The 12306-nt window shown below is 36.7% G+C and overlaps 1 protein-coding gene across 1 annotated transcript in view; it reads left to right on the plus strand.

Moving 5' to 3' along the window:
* The window catches only part of calb1 (calbindin 1), a 109204-nt gene that overhangs the window by 51393 nt on the left and 45505 nt on the right, over positions 1-12306 (plus strand). Inside the window, exons 4-5 of the mRNA XM_028817775.2 lie at positions 8753-8833; positions 9594-9650. Of these exons, the coding sequence (XP_028673608.1) occupies positions 8753-8833; positions 9594-9650 (138 nt within the window). The remainder of the gene's footprint in view (positions 1-8752; positions 8834-9593; positions 9651-12306) is intronic.

Consider the following 12306-nt stretch of genomic DNA (forward strand, 5'->3'; position numbering starts at 1 on the left):
CATTCATTGTGCCAAGTATGAAGACTCATAGAATTTTAAAAAACATGAATATGAATGTTAAAATGGTCTGCATTTGTGCTCAGTGACAAAATATTTTTTATTTAATTAAATGTGTGGTTAGCATACATTTCACCACATCCCACATAATCTATAATCCACTCTGTTTTGTCTTGGTAGAGTAATATATATTGCTCTACTTTCCCCTATTGTATTATTAATATGTAGCCTTAGAATGCCTAATCTCCTAGACTTACCACTGTTTATAAGGTATTATTGTATATAACTTATCCCCACCTTCCCTTCTGTATCTATAACCTCAGGCAATTAGATGTAGTAAAAAGACAAGCAGAAGTTAAGTTACAGTTTAAACAATGTATTATTGATAATATTCATAGTACTAGTTTCTTCCACCGGGTCTTACATCTTGCCTGAAGAAGGGGCCTGAGTTGCCTCGAAAGCTTGCATATTGTAATCTTTCTAGTTAGCCAATAAAAGGTGTCATTTTGCTTGGCTTTTCTCTATGATAATATTCATAAATAATAACAAAATGCAAAGTATATTTGAATATTGGCAACCATACAACCTGATTAAATGGTGATATGTAGTTCAGGCGGCACAGACTTGTAGTTACTTAAATGTCTCTAGTTAAGGCATCATTGGTGCTCAGCTTTCTGCCACATGTCTGTTCAATATGGCTGCTGAGCTGTGCTCTTCATTGTGTTGTCTTCATCATCACAGGTTAGCCAGAGAGATGCTTCTTTCAGATGTTGGTTAGTAAGAGAGAGATACTTCTACATCATCACAGGTTAGCAAGAGAGAGATACTTCATCATCATATGTTGGTTGGTAAGAGAGAGATTGTGAGGTTAAACACATACATTTATAGATGTTCTATCCAACTCCTAGAGCCAATAGGACATCATGGTACTTAAAGGCCTCTGAGACAAGCCAATTCCAAACAGCCAAACCTCAGACCAATGGGGGAATAGAACATCTTAAAACCTGCCCCCAAACCATATGTTAAAGTACACCTTAGCCTATTTGCGGGGGTAGAAATGACTTTAGCAAAGAACCACTTGGCAAACTGGTTTAAGACACATCCCCCAAATCCTGTCGTAAAATTCAAAGAGGCTCAGTCGTAAGGGGGGGTGGGGGTGTGGTGGTGTGTAAACACTAAATTACATTGCTATGCCTAAATTACAAATAAAGACACACAAAATATTCATCAAGTTATATGTAAAATCTCACATCACAACACACTCATTATGGTCTAAACTCTGGTTTTACCAAGGCTTAAAACTTTCTTCTGTAAATTATGAACAAGAAGTATAATATGGCTATATTTGCATACTTTGTAAAAAAAGATCTATTTTTTTATTTATATGTGAATTCTTTAATGCATATCATTATGGTCTCTTTTTTAAACTTATTCAGTCCTGGCAATTTTCAAGTAAATATAATTATTTCATACATAACATGTAACATTTTGTTCATTTATGTGTTAATCTTCTACTGAGTAAGCAGAGACGCCGAATACCTGACATAATTTATTGAAGATATTGTAAAAATGGCACCTTATATAGATATCCAGGAAATATCACATTTTGGAAGGCACACAGTATTACAAGCACTGACTGTCAGCGTTTTTTTAAGTATCTCATATTCTTCAAACACACTTTTGAAAGGAAAAGATGCATGCATTTTTAATGGCAAATTATTCACCAAAGAGCTCAGCTACTGATCACATGCCTTAAAATTAACAGCTATAACAAGAAGCATACAAGAAAAATGAAGACACCATTTCCTTTTTATTACTAAAAGTAAAAATATAAATATGGAGATTAGTAAAGAAAAAGAATTTGAGTACAAAACCTCAGGGGCACTTTAATCTTTACACAAGCTATGGGAGGTTAATAGAAAGATGGAGGTTGTGAATATAAGTATTTGGAATAACATTCCTGTACAGAAGTTCTTTTCTTGCCCATCTATGACAGAGAGAAGACCCCGGCATTAAGGAAGGACTACAAAGTAGACCCATGACTTCTTCAGAACAAGAGAAGCTATTTGAGGTTGTTTGGGTACATACAGTAGTTAAGATACCACCTGGGTTATGTCCCCCTTTTTTGAAGATCTAGGGGTAGACCCAGGACACACTTACTTGGAGCAGCTTGTGAATTCCTTAGGAGGTGTTGAAAGAAGTTGCTGAGATTAGGATGACCTGGTATATCCACCTCAGCCAGTTGCAACTGCCACACTGACCAGGATAAGTGAAGTGAAAGTTAATTTTGTGAAATTCAGGTACCTATTTCCAAAAGCATAATGTAAGACATGCAGACTATAGATTAGGGTTATCCTGGACTCACATGAATGATCGATGTTCAGCCACTCCACAGAGTAAGTGAACACCAACCTGTTATGTTCTCTCAGGCACACTAATGTTATTGTGAGAATTTAAATGGGACCAAGAGATGAATGTAGCCCAAGGCATTGTCAGAGCGGCAAACATCAATACTGTTAAAGCAAAATTACCACACACCATAAGACAGGGGAAAGCCAAAAGAAGAGTCATCAAAACAATGCTATAGTCAGCATACCGAAAAGAATCTCTCTATTTATTTGAAAGCTAAGCTACAACAAAATGCAAGGAAAGCTTTGGTTTATTCACCAAAAGTTAAACTCTGAGATCCAAGAGCTGTAAATTTGTATGCAACCGTTCTACATCGTCGATGTGGCAGGTAGAGTCATGTGATGTCTAGGTGACACTTAGTAAACGTAAAATAATGTAATGTTAAAAAATATGAACATTGTTATAGCATGGAGTACCAAATAAAGAAAAAAAATCTGATTCCTCATGAAAAAAATATTAGTGTGGAAGAAATTAAACGTATACTAACATCCCAAAAATAATTCAATAGATAAGCAATAAACCATAATTATAACCTGTGGATCCAAGGGAATTTCCAGGTAGAAGCTACTGCCAGTCCTGTCCAGTGTGATATTACTGCAAATCCTAATACTGTATACTGTACATGACATTCTCCAAGAGGCTGGCAAAGCTCAGTGTAATTTTGGTGTTCATGGTGAGTGGGCTTCTGACTTCAGAGTACAGTGATCCCTCGCTGTATCATGCTTCGACTTTCGCGGCTTCACTCTATCGCGATTTTTTCTCATACACGCTTACGTCACTACGCGTGCGCTTTCTGAGAACTTTAATCTAAGCTCCACGATGGCTCCTAAACGTGCTGCTTTTTCTAAGCCTTCAGACAATGAAACTAAGCGCCGGAGGAAGATGCTTACCATCCAGGAGAAGGTGAAACTCTTGGATATGATCAAAGATGGCAATACCCTACAAAAGCCTCCTCACGCATATGAAAAGACAGCGCCAGCAACTGCCTATCAAGATGTTCTTCAGCCGCGCACCCAGACACCCACTGCCTACTCCTAGTACTCCTTCAGCGGAAGAAGACAACGACGCACCTGCTGAAGATACTGCACCACCTTGTCACGCTTGGGTCACAGATTTGCACAGAGACACAGGAGGTTGTAGAAGATAAAGAACTTTATTCAAAGCACTGCAAACAAACATTTGTCTTTTTTCAAAAGTTTAAACGTGCTCCATGACAAGTCAGAGATGACATTTCCACCAGGAGCAGAAAATGTCTGAGAGAGAGAGAGAGAAAAACAAAACAACCAATTCCAAAGCTGAGAGGCGCTGCACAATACTTTTAAGTAAGCGGAGTACCGCGTGAGAGGTTTATCGTGCGTTACAGCGCAAGTAAGAAGGTTAAGGAACAATGTGAAGGTAGACTGTCAGCTGTTTCAGGGGTTTTCCCAGGGGCGTCTGTGTCCTCTGAGGGTGCGATCAGTGCTCCAGCTTACAACCTGAAGACTCTCCTACTGAGCTTGTGTCTTCATAGGTTAGTGGTTGTGTGTAAGAACTGTGTGTGTGTAATTTAATGTACAGTACAATAATAATAATATGATATTTGTAACGTCTAATATGTCTTATTGTCTCTAATTTTGTCTTAATATATTGGGTAATACGAGTGTAATGGTGACTAAAGGGTGTTATTTCATGTCTAGAGGGCTCTAATAGTGTTAAAAAACGTATTTAGAAGGTCGTAAACAGGTTTTCTATACTCTAACTGCGAAATATTCGATTTATAAATAAAGAATCCTACTTCGCGAAAATTCATTTATCGCGGTAGAGTCTGGAACGGATTAACCGTGATAAACGAGGGTTCACTGTAACAGGTTCATTTACAGCCGACCGATCCTTTCTTGGACTCATGTCTTATCTGTGGTCCTTCTTACGGGGCCTTCATAAATATTAAGAATGTTTAACTTCAATGGAACTGTTATATAACATATGCACAAATGTCGATATATGTCTGTCCCCATTTAGTCAAGTTCATAAGTGTTTTACATTATAAATTCAGCTTGAAGGCTAATGGTATAACTCAGCAGAAATAATCCACACCAAAAAAGACTTGGTTTTAAGTGCTCACTGCTACAGTACTCTACATAAAAGCAAAATTTGGCCATGATGTTGCAGGACCTTCTTTATTTGAGTCAGGATACAGAGTAACAATGAGGAGGTTGTAAGCTGAATGCAAAGTAATGCCATCGTGACGTAAATATTTGCCCTGCAGGGACCAGAAATGTCAAAGTCATGATGGGATTACCCTTTAATTGTGATTATGTTCCTCTGAACATCGGATTATAATGAAAACCAGTAAAATATACCACATTTCATTCAGAATAAAAATAGAGACATATCAATTTTTTTAACATGAATGGTAATTAGGTAACTCAGAAATAAAGCTGCTGTAGATGACTTCTCCATACTTTGCTTACATTTTTAATTACTTTATCTGTGTGCATGTCATGCTCCTTTCCTTACTGACTTTTTCTAAATCGCTGCACTGCCAAAGTTGTTATTACTCTAAAATTCTATTAACAGATTGATGATATTTCCTTTGTTGTTTTTATAATAAATTACATGTGCTTTTCTCCTCCAGCTCTCACTGGACCGCATTTGTATTTTCTTTTTTACTTTGAAAAATTCTCTCCTAGCGATGTTATTGATGTTGTTGAATGTTACTGCCTAAGTGTGAATTGCTGTTTCACCTCCAGACAAATATACAATATTTACCAAGGTAATTCATGCTTATAATAACACTCACCTTGTTTCATTCACTATGTGTGATTAAAAAAAATCATAGACAAATCTGGAAAACTGTCAGCACTCCAGTTATTCCAGTTAGGTGAAAAATGTATATAATCTCACCTGAAATGGCATCCCAATGTTTTTAACATAACTAGGAGAATGAAGTACATTGCCAGCATCATTTTGCAAGTGGGGAATAGGGAAGATATCACAAAGTGGATAGAGCAAATAATGGGCAAAGAGCACAATGCTGGAAAGTGGCCCATTTCACAGAGACGGCAGCCCCGACATTGTATATAAATGAGAGAATAAATAGTCAGTTTTCTTTGCTAGTGTGACATGAAATTGCTGATGCACATCCAAGATTGTACTGTGCTGAATGGATTATGCAATTTGGAAATTAACCATATTTGAGCTGCTGTTTAAGGAAAACAAGAAACATGATTTCTGTAAGCATCTATAGTTAAACTATTCTGTTTGTATGTGATTCAACAAAGGATCAGTTTCCACGTGGGTTATGTAGAAGATGACACAGAGTGAAGAGCACAGCACCGGGAGGTGCTTACACACACCTGAAACTGCACTGCAGCTAAGGCCAGGAGAGCCAGTGCAACATGGACCTTGACTATATATAAAACATTTAGGAAACTTAAATAAACACATATAAGTCACAATTGTCTGATGGTACATGTGTATTCAAATCAAATGTTTTTTTTTCATAAATGAAATCTTACAGCAAACTGACAGTTTTGCCCCTGTATCATATATTTGACACACTTTTGTGCAGAACTGCCAACTTTGTTTTAAGTTAGGGCAAGGCCTAACTGTTGATTAACAGCTATTCTTAATGAAATGTGGAAGCCCTTTCTCTAAGTATATGTCAATGAAATGAAACCCAACAAGACAGCCATTATGTTTTGGATAGCCACTGATGTAAATCACAAATGTATGCTAAACACTATTCCCTATTTAGAGAAAGATCATAATTGAGCACTTAACATTGGAGTCATGAGGGGGCACTATCTTTGACTGTGGTGCTGCAACTTAACACTAGAATTACCAAAGCCTACGAAAAAACTCACAGATCCGTCCCACCTTAAATTACTTCTCACCTCTCTCTCCATCAGCGTCTTTTGTCCTGTAAATGTAAAGATAAGCAACAAGCAACCTACTATCACATCCCCCCACCGCTGCACAGTTTTCTCAGCTCAAGTCTGTTTACCAGCGTTTCAGTTGCTTAGAGTTGTATAGTGTGAGAAGTCAAGCAAAATGACACATTTTATAAATACTATATGGTTATTTGGAACACATGCATTTCATGTGTGTTCCGTGTGTACAACAATCTATATAAACACACCATTAAACACGTTTTTCATGTTTTAGTAATAATTGACAAAATGTAGACATGATGTGTTTAATGTGTGAAGCCTGAATTCCAAATACCAAATAAACACTTTCACAAAAGGTACAAATATAACAGAACAAGTGTGCTTCTATTCAAGAATATAACTGCAGAAAAAGAACCCGCGTTAGGGTGCAACATTCTCACCCCTTTGATACGACTGCTTTGGTGGCGCAGTAGTAACAACTGTTGATTGGTAATTCAAACTTCACGGGTTCAACCCTGGACGACTCCGTTTTGAGAAGTGAGCTGCTCTTATTCTTACTATCTCAGAATAAAAACATACATTTGATTTGAGTCTTGCTGCTTATCTACACATTTACAGGACAAAAGATGTTGATGGAGAGGTGTGAAGTGATTTAAGGTGGGACGGATCTACGTGTTTTTTCATAGGCTCTGGTAATTCTAGTGTTAATGAGCCTTTTACAGGCAAAGGGATAAATGTCACTGTAGACAATATTTTTACATTACTTTCCCTGGCAAATAAGCTATATGCAAAAAAGACAAGCCCATTTAGTACACTGACCAAAATGAGCTAGCACTCTCTTATTTTAAAGGCAACAAACTGAGATGGTCAAGGTTGTAGCAAGCAAGACAGTGCAGATGTAGTTCCAGAACCAAACAACAGTATAAAGTGCCACAGTTTTGTGTGAGGAGGCTGCTCACAAAAAGTGTAACAAATCTGTGCAGATTGCTGATGCTAATTGTTCTGTGATAAGCTGACACACTATTTACCATTTAGGTACATATGCCATTAAATATAAATAAGCTTGTAAATTTTAAGCTATGTACATAGAAACATATTAGTTTCTATATTTGTTATTTTATTTGCCCAGCAGAAGGAAACAGATTCTTTTACTTATCTGAACTGCAATTGTCTTATATTTATCAATAAATACATTTTTTTTAATTGAAAATGAAGGCTAAAATTTTAACTGAAAATATATACAAATTGTCATGGGTTGGACATTGTTTTTTTCTTTTTATTTAATTAATATTTATAGCTTTTTTCTAAAAAATGGTTTTAGAGGCCAAGGAATTTATTGACTACAAATTGCTTTCTGTTGTTTGACTTTTATTTATGTCTTGCATTTCGGCTTAAGCTAATTGAAATATTCTTAGTTGCTGACTCTCTTGCTACGTCTATCCACCTAGGATTTTGCCTCACATCCTGACGATTGTTTATTTGTATCGTGTCCTCTCGGCTTTGACCCAGACTTATTATTACTATCATGTTCCATCTTCTGATTCCATCCTATTTAAAACTGATGCTGCTCTGTGCAGCCATTGCACAAACAAGTTTTGGTGTGCCAAGAAATTGTTTATTTATATGTATGTGCAAGCTGTTAATATTTCATTTTAAGCTATCACTGTTTTCTGGAGGCAAAGCCATTGGCATGTGCCATACTGATTGTCCATTAATGAGAATTGAAGTATACACATAACACAAGGCATCTGGAGCTAGGTGTCCATGGCAGTGCAGTATTTTAGATATAGAATCAGTGCTGCTTTGGATTGTGTGTGCTCAAGCCTTCTGCTGTGAAACACTGCGGCCGTGGAATTTTAAGTGGGGAGGCAAGCTGATTGCTTGTTACATGCAGGTGCAGTCAGTTCTGTGCACTGACACCTGCATTAACGAAAACAGTTTATTCTTATGTACTCTATTTTTTTTACCATATATAATCCAAAAAATCTTGGGCAGAAAAGAAAAGCAATGTGATTCTACTTTAAATTAAGTCTTAAAGAGACACTAGTGTTATTATCTCTCAGATACATTTTTATGATGTCTCTGCTCTTTGACCCAACTGCAGTATTGATGGCTTCTCAAATTATTTTATTATAGAGTAGCACTGCACCTTATATACAGTATGGCTATTTATATGAAAACCCAATGGATGGATAGATAGACAGATAGCTAGATAGAACTTTATTTGTCCACCAGGGAAATTTGGCTTCTTTAAGGAAGCTATATTATAGACAGTAACTGGGTATAGGATTTAAATCCAGCACACCACATTCAAATGCCAGCAGTGCTAACTATTGTGCCATCGTAGTGCTCCTAAAATACTAAGGCAATTCAGAATCAAAGCCAAATTATTGATTATTGCTGGAATGTTTATGAAAACATGCACTAATATTTTCATTTATATGTCACTGATTTATGTTCTTCTTATTTTACAGCTTGTTCAAATTTTGCCCACTGAAGAAAACTTCCTGTTATTCTTCCGACAGCAGTTGAAATCTTGTACAGAATTCATGCAGGTATGCCAAGTGACTAAAGTGTATAAAAATAATGGCTGCCATAGCCTCCTACGTAAGCTTTACTTAACATTTTGTCTGGTTAATAACCAGTTTTAAGGCAGGGAGATCAGACTGTACCTGATCACACACCATTAAACCCCAAGGGTGTCCACATCTCCTGCTTTGACTACATAGCTCAGTTTTTTTTTTAAACAGCTCAGACAAGACTATTTAGTGGACTCTTGAAATGGAAACCCCATCTGGAACAAGCCCTCATCCTTTGGAGGGATTTCTTTCTTACTGTGCTTTGCAACAAGTCAACATCTAACCACTGTGGGTGATGGCATGCATGTATACTTGACAAGAAACAGAGTATTTGTTGCTGCACTGGACACACAAAGAAGCATTAAAATACTGAAAAGTGAAATAACCATTTCTTTGAACACATTTGTTGTGAGTCATTAAAAATAGGATAGAATCAAAAAGGCAATTTGTCATATTAAAATGTATCAGAGCAATTCACACTAGACTCCTCACCTCATGATACTATCAGGAAATTTCCGAGAATAGAAATAAATGTTCAGGCAAAGGGAGCATTTAGATGAGCAGCATGTCAGTTTCATGGCTCTAGTCTCCTTGGTAACTTCACTTAACAAGTCTTCAAATTATCTTTAGGGATAAAGAGGCCCCAGTTCTGAAGGTCTCATTACATACATGACAACCACCCGAACATGTCAAAATAAATACATTTTGACTTAATGTTGTTTTTTTTTTCCCTCAGACCTGGAGGAGATATGATGCTGATCATAGTGGGTACATTGAAGCCGAGGAACTTAAGGTAAATTATTATTATTTATGGCATTTTGAACAGGATTAGTCACAAAATGCAAGTTAACCACCAGTAGCCAGAGGCAACAGGAAGATTTAGAGTGCTGTCATGGTCTCCATCTGCATCACTGCCACTTGAGGAAATGGCAGAGCCCTTTAAGGAGTGGACTTTTGTTTCCTTTTGTGACCTTAGCTGGGCCCGTCTCTAGTCTGATGGCATCATGTTGCTTCTTCCGACCCCCTTTTGCTAGCTGAGCAACTTGTTGCAAAATATATTTTTGAACACATTTGTTATTTATGAAGTTGAACAAGAAAACAAAAATGTCAAAGACAAAGTCATTGGCCACTCTGATCCGAAATTGGATTGATTTATAGGCTAAAGGCCTCAGTGTGGCTCATACAAATATTGTGCATTCCCTAACTGTGGGCATGTGTGAATTCTACCTAAAAATGTCTCTTTTCTTCTCTTCTCTTCTCTTCATATCTGTTTAAAGATGACCTGTAAATAGCCAAGACACAAAATAATAATACATTTTATTTTTAGATTGCCTTCCCATGCTCGTGATACATAACATATTTTCATGCAGTAAAAGCCCTAGTACAAGTATTTGACTTGCAATATCCAGGCTTCTTCAGGATGAAGAATTTAAATGCCAATTATTAATCTTTGTTGATTTTTGTCATTGATTCACTTGGACAGACTGCAATTCCATTTCTGGTTGGTTCCTAACATGGCCCCAGTACAGGTTCCAGCCTCTCCCAGTCCTTACTTTTGAATTAAGCATGTTTATAAAATGTTAATAGATTGATAGATACTTCATTACTATTCCCTGTGATGTTCCAGAATCCCATCAAGGCCTGGTTAATATCTGAAACCCAGTACTATCAGAACAGGTTCCAACTCCCTGCATGGCTAGACCCACCATCAGGGTAACTTGGAAGCACCCTGATCAGAATGGGGTCTTATGTAAGAAAAAAAATGCTAGCAATCAGCTATCCAGAAAAAAAATCATACCCCACTTTGATTTTTACAATTATAAGCATATCCACTCAGACTAGAGTTAAAAGTTTTTAAAAGAAAAGTATGATTCCTGGTTGATTGATATGCCTGAGACATGATCAAAGCAGGTGTATCAGTGATCGCATTTTTATGATTTTGCATTTGATGTGTTAAAATGCCACAAATTAAGAAAACCTCAAAATAAATGGCAATTCAAAATGACAGACCAGTGGTGTAGCAAAAAGAAAAATTTAAAAAAAAATTAAAAATATATTGATTTGCTGAAAACTATACTGGGAATTGGTAACTTTTTCAAAAAATAAACCAAAATGATGATTTGAACAAGCTGTAAATATGAATGAGACGAATGCGACTAACTTTACAACTAACTTTACTAACTTGCCACTTCTAGCAATTTGTGGTCTGAATCTTAACACTGACACAGGCAAGCAGGAGATAAGATGCGCCGAATTACACCAAACTTTGAACGAAGGATAGTGTATATGAATATGCAAAAACCCAAACTGTTCAGTTACATATTACTTCTTTACCACAAAGTGCCAGAGGCCTTTTAAAAATATTTAGCTGATGTTTGATAGCTGCCCTAATGGAAGTTGACTTCCCTCTGATGTGTTATGGCACTCATTAATTAGTTTATAGCAATCATTGCAATACACTAATGAACAAAAAAGGAAGGTGAAGTTAACCCAATACAATGGAACCTTGGTTCACGATCATAATTCGTTCCAAAACTCTGGTTGTAAACCGATTTGGTCGTGAACCGAAGCAATTTCCTCCATAGGATTGTATGTAAATACAATTAATCCGTTCCAGACCGTACGAACTGTATGTAAATATTTTTTTTTTAAAGATTTTTAAGCACAAATATAGTTAATCACACCATAGAATGCACATCGTAATAGCAAACTAAATGTAAAAACATTGAATAACACTGAGAAAACCTTGAACAACAGAGAAAACTAACATTGCAAGAGTTCGCGCTACAGCCCTATGACCCGATCGCTGTATAAACACTAAGCTCAGGGGGAAAAAAATGAACATTTGAACAAATCTGAACTTTATTTAAAAACCAACCAAGAAAATAACATTGCAAGAGTTTGCGCTATAGCCTTATGACCCAATCACTGTATAAACACTAAGCTCAAGGGGAAAAAAATGAACATTTGAACAAATCCGAACTTTATTTAAAAACCAACCACAAGCAACCAAGAAAATAACATTGCAGGAGTTTGCGCCTGATCGCTGTATAAACACTTTTTTTAACGAGTTTTAAGCACAGGGGGAAAAAAGGAACATTTGAAAAATCTGTAATTTAATAAACCACCAAGAAAAGTAACATTGCAACAAATCACGCTACAAACCACTCGCTGTAAACACTTTTTTTAAATGAGTTTTAAGCACAGGGAAAAAAAATTAACATTTGAAAAAAGAGAAAAGTAACACTGCAACAATTCACGCTACAAACCAAAAAATGAACATTTGAAAAATCTGTAATACAAAAACTAACCATAGACCACCAAGAAAACTAACCTTGCATGAGTCGAGGTCTGGCATGAAGTGAGGAGGAACTGGGTGGAGAGGAGGTTACAGTTTTGAGGGAGAGTCTGGCTCCGCGATGGAGGGATGTTTTCCTTCAGGTGTTTTC

The sequence above is a fragment of the Erpetoichthys calabaricus genome, chromosome 13 (genome assembly GCF_900747795.2).
Source record: "Erpetoichthys calabaricus chromosome 13, fErpCal1.3, whole genome shotgun sequence".
Classification (NCBI taxonomy): Eukaryota; Metazoa; Chordata; class Cladistia; order Polypteriformes; family Polypteridae; genus Erpetoichthys; species Erpetoichthys calabaricus.